Source organism: Anas platyrhynchos, chromosome 21 (genome assembly GCF_047663525.1).
Source record: "Anas platyrhynchos isolate ZD024472 breed Pekin duck chromosome 21, IASCAAS_PekinDuck_T2T, whole genome shotgun sequence".
NCBI lineage: Eukaryota > Metazoa > Chordata > Aves > Anseriformes > Anatidae > Anas > Anas platyrhynchos.
The window spans coordinates 9,995,709-10,009,407 of NC_092607.1; the positions used below are offsets into that span (position 1 = coordinate 9,995,709).

General features: G+C 55.0%; 1 protein-coding gene across 16 annotated transcripts in view; it reads right to left on the reverse strand.

Annotated features, from left to right (window-relative positions):
- The window catches only part of EPB41L1 (erythrocyte membrane protein band 4.1 like 1), a 69,666-nt gene that overhangs the window by 15,805 nt on the left and 40,162 nt on the right, over positions 1-13,699 (reverse strand). For 8 of the 16 annotated variants that reach the window (XM_038166188.2, XM_027472841.3, XM_027472833.3 and 5 more), the window contains 10 exons: positions 12,890-12,965; positions 12,326-12,544; positions 12,132-12,219; positions 11,313-11,465; positions 10,453-10,550; positions 9,773-9,948; positions 9,156-9,304; positions 8,341-8,376; positions 6,075-6,266; positions 4,620-4,718 (listed from right to left, as the gene is read on the reverse strand). In XM_038166188.2, coding sequence (XP_038022116.2) covers positions 4,620-4,718; positions 6,075-6,266; positions 8,341-8,376; positions 9,156-9,304; positions 9,773-9,948; positions 10,453-10,550; positions 11,313-11,465; positions 12,132-12,219; positions 12,326-12,544; positions 12,890-12,965 — 1,286 coding nt within the window. The remainder of the gene's footprint in view (positions 1-4,619; positions 4,719-6,074; positions 6,267-8,340; positions 8,377-9,155; positions 9,305-9,772; positions 9,949-10,452; positions 10,551-11,312; positions 11,466-12,131; positions 12,220-12,325; positions 12,545-12,889; positions 12,966-13,699) is intronic. The other 8 variants (XM_072026654.1, XM_027472842.3, XM_027472840.3 and 5 more) reach the window with 3 other exon arrangements.

The following is a 13,699-nucleotide window of genomic DNA, read 5'->3' on the forward strand; positions in this document are numbered from 1 at the left end:
GAGCAATGCTCTCAGCAGGCACATTAACAGAGCTCCCCACGAGGCAGGGGAATACAGCAGATTAAACCAAACTGGGACTCTCCATTTCACTCCTGTTTTTAGGTGGCCCTAACAGTTTCTATGAGAGCTAAGGGTGAGATTTTGTTGTAAGCAGTGGTTGTTTTGTCTAGCTTTACTCTCAGTTTCATCCACATGCCCTAATACCAAGTTGGACTGAGCAAGAAGTAGCATGAGCAAGAAGAGAAGCCACCTTAGGCATCAGCAAGGCCCTTTCCCCTTCCTACCAGACGCTGCCACTTGGATTCACTCCAAGGTCCATCCTTCCTTTCCAGATCTCCTGGGAAATATCATCAAAACCAATTATTTAGCAGAGGTTTCTAGCAATGCTGAAACCATGCAGTTCAGAAAAGTAACCTGTAAACAGTTAACTGTAAAATTAAAAAACAGGCTCAGCGGCTGAGATAGCTGCAGGGACTGCAGCAAGGACCAAGCGAAGGCTGCAGCATCCTGCAGCAAAGACACAGTGAGTATTTGATATAGCACACAGTGAAGCTACATGCTGCTGTGCAGGGGTGGATGCTAGATTACTTTTAGTACATACACTTGGTACATTCATGTGTTTGTCCCGCAAGACCCCTGAAGACCTCACAAGCTCCAAGGACAAAACACGGAGAAAATTTTTCCACTTCTGGAACTGAAGGCCGAAAATAACCCATGAGAACGCAGCAAGCAGGAAAACAGCAATGGGCATTTGTACTGATGAGGAAGCCCAGCAGCCTCCTCAGCCAGGTACATACTGCATACACACGAAGGGCAGGGCTGCAGGTCCTGTAGAGCTCACCACGGGGCTCCCATGGCCTCTCTGGGCTAGCTCTGCCCACACCATGGGATGTCCAGGACACTGGCCAGTAGGACAGAGCCAGCGTTGCTTTTGCAGGGTGAGAGAAACTGACCTGCTGCAGCACCTTCCTGCACGTCAGCCGCAGGGAGCTGGGGCTGGCTGCACTCTCCCTACTCAAACGAGGAAAACAAAGTAATGCAAAGTAGAGCTGGACTGTCAGTACCCTACACAGAGGGGCCAGGGTGAATGTTGGGAGTGGTTACACCCAGAACGGAAACCTAATTGAGACCGGATAAAGAGAAACAGAGGACAGAAGGAAGCACAGAGAGAGAAGGGAAAATGAGATTAGAGGAGAGAGAGAAAGGAGGAAAAACAATTGATAATGGAAAGACCTCCACAAGGAGGGGAATCAGAAATCACAGAATTGCAGAATGGTTTGGGTTGAAAGGGACCTTAAAGAACGCCCAATTCCAAACCCCTGCCATAGATAGGGATACCTCCCACCAGCCCAGGCTGCCCCCACCCCATCCAGCCTGGCCTTGAACACCTCCAAGGATGGGACATCCACAGATCCTCTGGGCAATCTGTGCCTCACCACCCTCAGAGTAAAAGAAGTCTTCCTTTATCTAATCTAAATCTACCCTCTTTCAGTTCAAACTGTTAGTTTAAAAATTGGTGAGAGCCCTCAACAAAAAAGATGCCACCCCCTAGTTCCTGCCTTCTTTACCAGGTGCCAAAGAAAGGTCTACGGCTGCTGGCACTCAGCATCCCAGGCTGTGGTGCTAGCACCACCTGGGCAGTCAACATGCCTAGTGCTGGCTCCTTTCCCTGCCACGCTCTGGTGAGAGCAAGTGGCTGTTGCACTGCAGCAGGAGGCTACGGAGCAAGCCTGCACCATGAAAACTGGCTGTGAGCACCCAGGAGCCTAGACCTTCAGTAGAGCCATCCTCTGCCAGCTTCCCACAGCACCCCTTGCACAAGCCTCCTGATATTAATTCTCAGTGTACCCGCGTTCCCCAAAACTGTCTGTTCTGCAGGCCACTTTCTCCACATCTCCTCACGTGGTTTTGTTTCTTGTTTGTCCACAGAAGCCACAGCAGAGGTACTCAGTGACTCCCAGGCACATCTGTGTCTTTCGTGGGTGAGTTTGACCCAGGAAGCACCACTACCATGAGCTAAATGTGTACTACCAGGATGCCCAGGTCAGTTTCCAGTCTTTTCTGAACGCTAGGAATGCTCATGGTTGATTCAGCCAGAGGACTGCTTATTTCCCTGAGGGTACAGCTCTTCTGGTCCTGCAACGCAGCCTCACTGATCGACCCTTTCTGCAGCAAATGCACCGATAGACAGGGCACGAGCACAGGTACAGATCTCTTCAGCTTTTTCTTCCCTTTTCTCTGTCTGTAAGACAGAGTCCTTTGGAGGAGACCTTCCCCAGACAAAGATGATGAGCCTGGTCAGGATCCTGCTCTGAGGTAAGGCTCTAGAGAAATGTTGTTGTACATTAAAGAGCATTAGGTTAAGTCTTCTGAAGCCTGGAACAATGTGTTGATCCACAGCAGTACCTCATAACCAGTAAGGAAAAAACGAAATCTCCAGATTTATCTCTAAAACAGCTACTCCTCAAACTTTGTTGGGATGAGCATAGCCCATGCCAGGGAAACAGCCAACTACCCTGTGGTATGTTCTGAACTCTCTGCTGCAGGTGGCTCAAGGCTAGCTCTGGCCACAGCTCTGGTCCCACAGCTCTTGGCAGCCCCCCAGAGCCTTAGGACTCCTGGGAATGTTCAGTGAAAACAGCTGGATACCTCCAGGAAAGCAGAGAACTTCTGGAGCTTTGGAGGTTGGTTTGTTTGTTTGTTTTTTCCCCTAACATGCCTTCTCCAGAGAACAGGAGCAGCTGGGAAGGACATTCTCACCACAGCCTTCGTGTCACAAGAAAGGACAAACACGGAGATGGGAAAGAAGTGCAATGACAATGTGGAACAGAGACAGCCTTCTGCACCTGATGGCTGCAGGCAAAGCTCACAACCTCAGAGGAGCCCAGAGCAGTCAGGAGGTTTTCCTTTTGGCACTGTTCAAGGTACCTGCCATTTTTCTTTGCTCCCCTGCAATGAAAAGACCCAGCTCACCTGAAAGGAATGCACAAGCCTCACAGTAAGGAGGGAAGAATTAATGAATCCAAGATCAAGACGACACTGTTGTCACCTGAAGCTGAGGAGACTCCATCCAACCCCCAGTCCAGCAAGAGTGAGAACCAAGGAGGGGAAGGTGGAGAAGTGACCTTACGTAGGCAGGGGTGGCAGATAACCCAACCTCAGCAACCCCATGGGCACCAAGGGACTTTCCACTTGGGCATGATGCAAGCTCTGCAGATGTGCCAGTCTTCGTGCAATCATCCTCATGGGATCCTGACTTCCTCACGGAGAGCACCAGCCACATACGGGCAAGACTGCATGCATCGGATGCTGAACCTCAGCTGCCGATGTGCAGAGAGAAACCTCAGGTGAGACCAGCTGGCTGTCAGCACCTCAGCACAGCCCTGGCACCCCGAGGGCCTCTGGAAGGCAGAAGAGAGGAAGGCGTGCATTAAGTACAGCGTGCACACCTCGTTGCTGCTGTTTCTGTGCAAAGGCTGCCGCATTCTGCTCTGGCAGAGGTTGCATCTCACTTCTGTAGATAAGTGCAGTACTGGCACCTAGAAGTATTTCACAGCAACCCCCAAGTACTGGCACATAGAGGGCCCCAGAACAACACAGGAGATGCTGCCACAGAGCCCAAGCCTCACCGAAGGTGCATGCATCCTTGCTGAAGCCCGAGGCTATGGTCAAACCCTCACTCATATCCACCCCCCCCTCTCGGGGACACAAGCTTCAGCCCAGGTTCACACTCCAGCTGTCCTGGTGGAGCAGAGCCTGCCCCTGCCAGCGCTGGGATCTCTACACCTGGGGACATCAGGGAGCATCAGGGTGGAACTAGCCTCACCCTTGCCCCCTCCACCTGCCCCAGGCTGCTGCTGCTCCCCTGCTGCCTTTTCTGGGGGCACTCAGGGAGGACACGCACCCCAGCACCGCTGTGCACTACATTTCAGCACGATTGGATCCAACCACATCAGAACCAAGTCTCGAAGACCACTTTTCTTCTTCTCAGTGGTATCTTTTTTCACCTGTCCCAGGAAACCATCGCTATCACACGACAACGAACCCTGAACGCAAGGAGTCCCTCACGGGCAGGGAGCACACAAGGCCTCGGAAGGCAGGGTGATCCTGCTTTGTACAGGTGCCAATCCAACATTTTTGATGCATCCAGAGATGCCCTACTTCTGGGTGCCAGGGCCTCAGCAACTCTAACTGCAGCTGAAGGGAGGGGAAAGCACAAGGGATTGCTGAAACAGCCTGTAGCTGGGTGCCTGTCTGCTCCTGGAGGAGACACCTGCAGAGAACCTGTGCTGTGGGGCTCAGCACTTGCCTCCTGGGACCCTTGGCACCAGCTCCAGCACGGACCCTCACCCAGAGCACAGCCAGCCCTGGGGGATGCCCTGCCACCACTGGCCAGTGGGGCTTCACTGGAAGGTCTCTCAGGACTGTCTCACAGATTCAAAGCAATAGGAACAGGAGCAGATTCCACCAACAGCCCTGCCCCAGAGACCCATCCAGGGATGCCAGCGAACAGCTTGGGCTCTGCTCAGAGCGCAGGAACGCCTCACACTGCCTGAGGGGCACCATGAGAGGGCAAAATGTGAAGCCGATGGTGGGAAGAGAAAGGGGATGATGATAACCTCAGGAGAGGAGACAAGGCTTTTCTGCGTGAAAGACTCCATGCACAGGGCAGCTCCATGCTCAGATGCAAAATCGTCTAAGGTGTCCTCTTCCATCCTCTGTGTCAGCACAGAAACCCCAGCACCCATGGAGAAAGAGAGAGAGAGAGAGAAAGAGAAAAGAGAGGGAGGGAAAGAGACAGACAGACAGACACAGAAAGAGAGAGAGCACATGAGAAGGAATGAAGGAACAAATTGGTGGATGATGGATGGATGGATGAACAGAGATCACCAGCTATGCCAGGTCTAGATGTTATGTTTAGGTCTTTCTTTGCACACTATACATATGCTTCTAAAACAGATGTGAGGTTAAAAACCTTCCTCCTCTTTCCAGCATGGCACTTTGGTGAGGGGTCGTTACCTCTTGTAACTCACCTCTGCCTGGGTTACTCTGCAGCCAGCCAAGCCAGCCCCATATCTCCAGGGGACCAGCAGGCACATGTACACACCACAAATTCCCCATGGAGAGGCCCCAGACGAGCCTCCCCCCAAAGCCCCTCCTGGTATCGCAGTGCCATGACCTCACTTGCTCAGTGAAACGGTTCCAGGACAGAGCTGGGGCAGGGAGTGCCCCACATGCAGAGTGTACGAGGCCTGAAGCTCATGGCTGCTGGCTCCACTGCTCTTGCAGGGGAGAGGACGTTGAGGTGGGGAGAGCAAGCATGGAGGGTCCAGTGCTCTCAGCCCACATGGGAGGGAGAGGGTGTCTGAGCTGCGGAATACCCTCACCACTGAGACCTGGGCCACTGCCTGGGCTGAACCAAGCATGAGCCCAACCCCGTGCAGCCCAGCTGCACTGCATCCACTCCCCTTGGGCAGTGGGGAGACATCTCAGATGTCCTGCTCCAGCAACCCAGGCATCTTCCTTTCTCTCCTAGGGCAGATGTCCCACTGCAAAGCCAGCAGATAAAATGCCAGGAGGAGAGAACACGAATGCAGAATCCCAGCACAGCACCACTCAACCCAGCACCCCTCCTCCGGCTCCCACCAACCAGGTCATGGCAGGTCAGTGTGCCACCGAACACCTCTGTGCAGGAGCCCAGCCCCACGGTCCTGGGGACACCCACTGGACGAGACTTGCACAGGGTGCTGACATCCAGGAGCCCCGATAGGATAAAGGGTGAAGAAGGCCCCATCTCACAGCCAACAAACACATCCCCCTGAAGAGGACAAGTTTGACCCCATGCAGCGCCTGGGCATAAAGGGAGATCACTACCAGCAGAGAGGAAACAAAAACAAAACTCGTTACAAAACTTAGAGACAACAGCCTGGCCAGAGGCTCCCTTGCTTTACCCGCTGTGCCCAACACATAGTTCCCACTGTGCTCTCCCCATGACTGTGCTAGAGGCAGAGACCAGGTGCCCAGCAACTAATGAACAGCTTGATCTCATCCATAAGACAAGCAGCAGAACAAACCTCGCTGGCCTTTTCTGGGGTTCCCTTTGGTGTTTCATCCTCATGCTTGGGCGAGGAAGAGGCTGGTGAGGAAGGCAGCCTCCTGTCCCGGTCCCTGTGAACCAGCTTGCTGTTGGGCTCCTTCAGGGTCCGTTTCAGCTCATTGATGCTGGCCTGGTGCTTTAGCAGAACATCTTCTGGTTTGTCTAAAAACTTGGGGAAGGAGAGAGGAAGGTAACCATGGTTAAAGCACTAGCCAAGGCAAAAGAGACAATCAGGGACACTGGGGAGAGGTTGCTTTACACTGGGCTTGAATTCAGGGTCTTGAGAGCCAAATGAATAGCACATAAGAGCACCCTGGGCTGCAGTTCTCACTACAATCATTGCAGGGAACTGCAATTATGGAACACCCACAGTTGCCCTCCTCCTGTGCAGGGCAAAATATGCCCCTTCGGCATCTCCAGCACGGGCTGCTGAGGATGAGCTGAACCATCTACAGAAGAGAGAGGGCTCTCCTTAGGGATCAGGCAAGGGATAGGGGCCCACTGGAAATATCAGCAACCTCATCTCTGCTGCTCTCACATGCAAGGCACAAAAGGACCAAGAGCCTCTGTCCCAGCAGGGCAGGAAACTGGCCAGTCCTCTGAGCAAGAGCTTCAGGGAGTTGCCCATTGGCATTTCCAAAGGACTGGCTTCAAAGGGGGATTTCTGCTGAAGGGCAAGAGGTCAAGGGCTGGTCAAAGATGACCAACACAGATCCAAACCTGCATCAACATGGACCAGCTTGGGCCCAACGGCAGTCTGGGGTGGGATTGGGTCTTGCCTACTGTAGAAAGAGGACAGCTCAAAGAGCTCAAGCGCGAGGTTACGTTTAGGTGTTAAAGAATCCTTTGGTGATGTTACAGGCACCAGGGTGGCTCCCCTTGTTCTGCCGCAGAGGTGGGCAAACTAGCTCCGAACAAGAACCCGGCTTCTGCTTCAAACTCAAACCTGGTTTGAGGTTCGAAATGAGTCGACTGAAGTATCTCCCCTCCCCCATATCTCTGCTCAGTGAAATCCCAGAGATCCAAAGGAGTCCCATGAAAAGCCCAGACAAATTATACAGATCCTGAAAGCTCAGCAGAATTCATGAAGAAACTCTCCTGTCCACTTGCATGTGCTTCATGGTTTGCCCACCTCTAGGCTCAGGGTGGTGCCAGGGGGCACAGGGCTGCGGGAGCAGCACATGCACATGCAGCAGGGGTAAGCAATGAAGCAGACAGTGGAGGGACCGTGACCAGCGCTGAGCTGGGGGGCGAGATGTCAGCCTGCAGGAGCCATGGTGCCCACTGCACCAGCAGGGTTTGCCCTGCTGTGCTGAGCAAAATGCCGAGGGCTGCGTAGCGGAAGTACAGCAAGCCCCATTTCATGGCCACTTGGCTAGCACTGCTAGGGCTGCACTGGCCTCTGTTGACTGGTTCAGCGATGATCTGAACCCCACTGTGAGTAGAAGAGAAACCTGGAGAGCAACTGTGAATTTTAGGCTGGGATGAAGCAGCAGACCCAGTCCGGGGGGGATCTCTGCTGCCCATTTCTGCTGGAGGTAGCACTGCAGACAGGTAATTTGTGTGAGGGGAGAACACAGCCTCCCTCCTGCCTGTGATAGCTCACCCTGGCCAGGCTAGCCACAGTTGGTTGGGAAGCCCCTCCGCTGCATGGGGGTGGACGTCAGTGTTTGCCTCTGACGGGTCAGTGCCAAAGGATGCTCAGGGACTCGTTTGCTCCCGGCAGGGCAGAAAGGCAGCAAGGGGCTTCATGAAAAGCGAGCCTCTGTGCAGGGCATGTGATGCAGAGCCCAAGTCAGGAAAGCCAAAAGCAAAGCATAGGCCAGGAGGTGGGAATGATGGGGCCAGCCTGTGCCAGTGCTGTCTCTTCAGTGGGAGAGATAGGGCCACAGGGTTGGACAGAGAGGAGACATGAGGAGAGGACATGGAGGAGTCAGTAACATGAGCAGAAGCCAAGTGTTCCCAGTGGGCCAAGGACTCGGCATGGTGGCCTGGCCATTGAGCCTTGGGAGGGCTCTTGCTCACACATACAGTTAGGACTACCTTACTTAGTGGGATAGAAGATGCTGTGTGTGCTCTGGGGCAGATCCCCAGCTGTCTGCTCATCGGGCGTCTCTAGCAGGCCAACCCCCGCCTCGGTGCATCTTGTATTCCAGTAAATAGGGTGACACACAGTGGTGCTTTGAAAAGGATGGACAATATGATGCACCAATGAGAACTAAGATACTCCAGAGAGAGAATACCTCCTGCTTGTGCCTGGGGGTTGTTTCGTGCTCCGGCTGGCAGCAAAGAGAGGGTTAAAAGTAACCAGCAGGGTCAGTCGAGGAAACTTCTCAAGAGCATCACAATTAAGTTGAATTCAGGTGCCTGCACAGGGCCTGGCTGTGCCCCCCTACCCCCAGTCAGAACTGGCTATCAGCACAGAAGGACTGAACCCCCACTCAGTACAGGGCTGAGATGGGCTGGGCTGTGCCCTGAGCCGACCCAGTGCCAGGGCGGAGGGCAGAGGGCCATAGCTGCACACGAATGGGGCTGTGGGCACGGCCATGGGGTGCCCAAGCAGGGCTGTGTAGAGCCAAGGGAGCAGGGGCCCAGCACGCTTCCCATGGCTAGGGGACTCCTTGCTTGCATAGTGGTGACCGCTGGCACGCCTGGTCCTTCCCCATCCTGCACACCAGCACGGGACTGCCCCGAGATCAGCCCTGCTTGGGGACCAGTCCTGCCTAGAGCCTGGGCTCTGCTGGGGGACCAGCCTTGAGGAAAGCTGGAGGGTGCTGGGGAAACTGGAGCTGCTGGTAGGGTATGACAGCTCTGTGTCCAGCAGTGAGGCCAAGAGCCATGCCCCCAGGCAGGACAGGTCACACCAAGCACTGGGCTTGCCTGGTAGAGAAAGGGCTCCAGATGATTCTTCCCTGATGTGATCCTTCCCACCTGCAGAATGGCCCTGAGACAGGGAGACGGAGCCCTGATGCCCACGTCCGAGCCTGCTGCATGTCTGCTGTGGGTGTGGGCCAGCCCACCCATCTAACTCACAGTCCTCTGCCCACGGGGTCTGTACCTTCAGCTCCTTGATCTTTGTTGGGGTAGTCACCTCCTCATCCTCCGTCTCGGACCGTCTCCCACTGCCAAACTCACCATCCTCATCCTGCTTCTCACCCTCTGCTCCAGCATCGTGGTTCTCACTGACAGAGGCTGGGCGTGAGAACTCTGTGTGTGCAGGGAGAGCCCAGGTCACAGGCAGCAAGCATTTTTTCCCAGCCCTACCTGCCCCAGCCTTCCACCCCAGTCTGGCTAGGAGATGGTGGCTGTGGAGCCCCAAGAGCATCTGTAGCAGGAAATATGTGTCCTAGGGCTTCTTGGTAGTGTCGATGACCCAAAGTTCAGCCCACTTCTCCCTCCCTCCACCACCCTGGCCTCCACGCCTGCTTTGTGTACAAGGAGTTGGGGACAGCCCCATCCCCAGGCTGCCCAGACCCCAGCCCTGGCTCAGCGGAGCCAGCTGTGCTGCTGCTCACAGGATTTGAGCCACCACTTGGTGTGGGGACAGGCCAGGGGCACCTAGTCAGGGACAGCCTCCAGAAGCGACCCTGGCTGCACCCCTCTGAACCTTCCTCCTTGCCTCCTTGCTCCCGCCAGCGGACCAATCTCCCTCCCCCTCCCCAATTTGGGGCATACCTCCGTCAAGGCTGCGAGACATGGTGTACCGTTTGCTGGAGGAGCGCTCAAAGAAGGGAGCTGGGCGGTCAATGAGGGCGCTGGCCTGCCGTGTCTGCGCCTGCGTCCGCCCGCTGTAGCGAAACTTGGAGCCCATCACCAGAAAGCCCTTCGGGGGTGGCTCTGGGGACACCAGCCTGGGGATGGGAGAGGTGGGGTCGCATCGGTGAGTCCCAGCCCTGCTCCCCAACACCAGTGTGCAAAGCAGAGCTGAGACCGTGGTGAAGGAGAGGGGCTAGCCACAGTGCAGGGCTAAAGGAGAGATGGGGGGAATTTAAGGCCGTAAGACGAGGACTGAACCAGCAAGTGGTCCTGGGCAGCAGTGGCACAGGGCAGCCAACAGAGCAGAGATGGCTCCACACACGAGGAGGACAAACCAGAGCCTCTGCACCCGGGACATAGCGGGTCTGTGGCTGACAGAGGGGCAGAGCTGCTCCCTCCCTGCACATGAAAGGCAGAGTGGCCAGACCCAGGGGGTTAAAAGGCAGGGGACAGCCCCCCCCAACACAGACTGGAAGGATGGCCAGCTCCTGCCTGGGAAGGGCACGGGCAGCTGGGGGCATGGCAGGAGCTCCCCTTCCCCACACAAATATGCTGGAATGGGCCAGAGGCAGGAGCACGCCTGGAGAAGGACTCCTCACCTGAAGAAGGTGTGATGCTCTATGCAGACCTTCCAGAGACGCTTGGCAGAGCGGTGGTTGGGCAGCTTGAAGCCAATGGTGCTCTCAAACTGCTCGTACTTGGGGGAGACAGAGACATGCTGTTACAGGCAGATCCTGCCCTAGAGGATACAGTGGGATGGGACCTGCCTTGCCAAGGTCCTCAGGTTGCTTTGGCAGGAGCCATGACGCAGAAAACATCTTCAAAACAATGCTGGAAAGTTCCATGCCCAGCCCCACTGGGTGGTAGGATCATACCTCCTAAATTTTTGGCCTAAGCACTTTCCTCAACTGTAAATGGATTTTCAGTGTGAGAGAAACTCCCTCAAGAAACATAAAACTTTTACGGCTTGTTTTGGCTAGAGTCTCTCTCTCCATCTCAGATGCACTGTCCACTGGGAAATGTGTGGGTGGAAATGCATTTTCCCATCAGTGCAAGTAAAAGAGAGTGAAAGTAAAGTCAGAAAACAATGACAGAAAATGAAAGAAAAGAAATTTTTTTTTCTTTAAAAAAAAGTATGGAAGACAAATATCAAAAACGGTCCTGAAATTCCCTTCCTGGGACACCTTTTACCAGCAGGGTCACAGTGTCTGGCTTATGGGGAAAGGAGTGTGGGGTGTCCTGAACCTTCTGAATTGCTGTGGCCAAAGACATTATGTCAGTGAGAAAATGAGAGTGCAAACAAGAAAGCACTTGCTGAAAGCCTCCATTCACCACAAGAACTTTCCTCTCTTGGCCAGCTGAAGCCATTAGCTTGGGACTCCTGGGGCAGAAGATGAGGCTAGGAAAGGACCACCCCGCACAGCTCCACTTCAGGCTGCACTGGACCCATTGCACTCACCTCACCAGGGCGGATTTTGATGTAGAAGTTGCTCCTCTTGTAGGAAATTTTAAGGATCTTGGGCCAGGCAAAACGGTTGATCCTCAGCCGGTCCCTGTAGATGAGGAGGCCGTTGGCACAGACGCCCAGCATGATGTCGATACCCTCTGAGTCCTGGAGGAGGCAAGAGGGACAGGAGGAGACGGTTCAGCAGCCCAGTAAGGACCAGTCCATTCCAGAGTGCCATGCTCCCTCCTGCCTAGCGCTCTGCTAAGTGGGACCAGCTGGCAGAGGTCACAGAATCACAGGATGGTTGAGGTTGGAAGGGACCATGTGTTTCAATCCCCCTGATCAGAGAAGGCCACCCAGGGCTCCAGGTGTGACCTCACCAGTGCTGAGCAGCAGGGAAGAACCACCTCCCTTTACTTGCTGGTAACTGTCTGCCTAATGCAGCCCAGAATACTATTGACATACTCTGCTGCAAGAGCACAATGTTGATCGATGTTCAATTTGCTGTCCCCCAGGACCCTCAGGGTCTTCCCTGCCCAGCTGCTTTCCAGCCAGCTGCCCCCAGCATGTCCTGGAGCCTGGGCTTGTTCCTCCCCTGAGGCACGACTTGGCACTTTCCCTTGCTAAAATAACAGTTCCAGCCCTGTTCAGCTCTTGCGCTCAACGGGCACCCAAAGCAGCTTGCACATTTAAACTCTCTCGTCACTGCACCAACTGTAGGAAACAGGAGCTGGAGCTGCTGTAAGCCCTGATGTGCCAGGGGTGTGCTGGCACCAGGATATAATGGGGCTTGGCGTTGGCCATCACTCCCACAGCTCCACAGCCTAGTACCTTGGCATGGTGCAGGTCCACCCCGTACATGGAAAGCTTCTTTGCGTTCTCCAGGAAGTGGATTTCTGCTTCCCCAGGAGTCATGCCCCTGCAGAGAGACAGAGACGGGGACACATGGCCAGACACCCCACGGGGCACAGGCCAGCTCCCCAGTGCCTTCCCTCACCAATAGCCTGTTCCCTGCCGCAGCTCACCGGTAGGTCTTGTGCAGTTCCATGATGCGCTCTTCCAGCTCCCGCGTCTGGCTGGGGGCGAAGCGAAGCTCACTGACATAGTTGCCCACATGCTCCTCGGCATCATAGTCGCCCATTTCAGCCTGCACGGCATATGAGCCCAGCAGGGCGTGCGTGACGAAGGAGCAGGGGAGGCGCCCTGTGATGATGTCCGCACGCAGCTGCAGGCACAAGTAGTATCTGCAGAAGGGGACAGAGGGTAAGAGCAAGGCAGAGGCGCGTGCCCTGGAAGCAGGCTGGGGCTCCCTGTGGAGGTTCTGCATGTAAAGAACACCCCCTCTGCACCATTCACCGTGCGACTGCCACCTTTGATAGATGCCTTCCCAGCCCCATTCTGTGTGATTTAGAGATGCCACGCACAGAGGAAAGACAACGAGAACGAGCCTCTGACAACTCCCCTGACTACCCCTGCTTCTGTCCTGAGTGCTGCCCCTCCTCATGCTTCCCACCTGGCCCTCTGGAAGCTGTTCCAGCAGCTGTGCCCGAGGGCACACCACATCGTAGGTTCCTAAGGGCAGTCCTCACCTTGTGATGTCCTCCGTGAGCTGGGCAGGGTCAGGAGGGTAAAACTTCACAGTGAAGGCGAAGTTCCAGAGTCCACCTAGCAAAGGTAGGGAGCAGTAAGGGCAGGGGCTACACTGGCTGCCTGCAGGAATCTCCCTCACTCCTGCACAGGGCGTGCACACAGCATCCAGGCATTTATTAAAGGGTCCCAGGACTCCACCCAAGCCTGGCACAGGGTCAGGAAGCTCCAAAGGCTGCCATGAGGCAGATGAACCCCTGTTGTGCAGCTCCCAGCTGCTCTAGCCACTCAGCTGTCAGGACAACAGTGCAATTCGGGTAAACGTCCCCAGACAGCCAGGGAGAGAAAAGCATCACATCTTGGGACCCATCGGCTCAGCTCACTCCATGCAGAGACAAACACTGTCACAGCAAAAGCCTCACGTGTCCCAGTGAGGTCACATCACAAGCAACAGCCCTTCTGCCTCCCCAGTGCATGGTGCAGCAAGGCAACGTCTTGAACAACAGCACTCCTGCATCCCAGTACCCATCCCAGTAAGCTCAACCCACCTCTACCCAATCTCCATCCTCCCTGCTCTGGGCAAGAGGAGATGGTACCCAGGGCAGGGACCAGGTCTCAGATGCTCTCCAGAAGCACAGACAACGTCTGTGATGCCCACACCTGTCATGAACAGGATGGGAGATGGGCAGGGCTAACAGGCACCTGAATAAGATGGGCTGTTCCTGGCCCTGACCATGCCTCAGTGCTTGAGTTTGTTGGAGTGCCCCATCAGTTGATTTAACTTACTAACCTGACAGAAAAGGATGATCGTT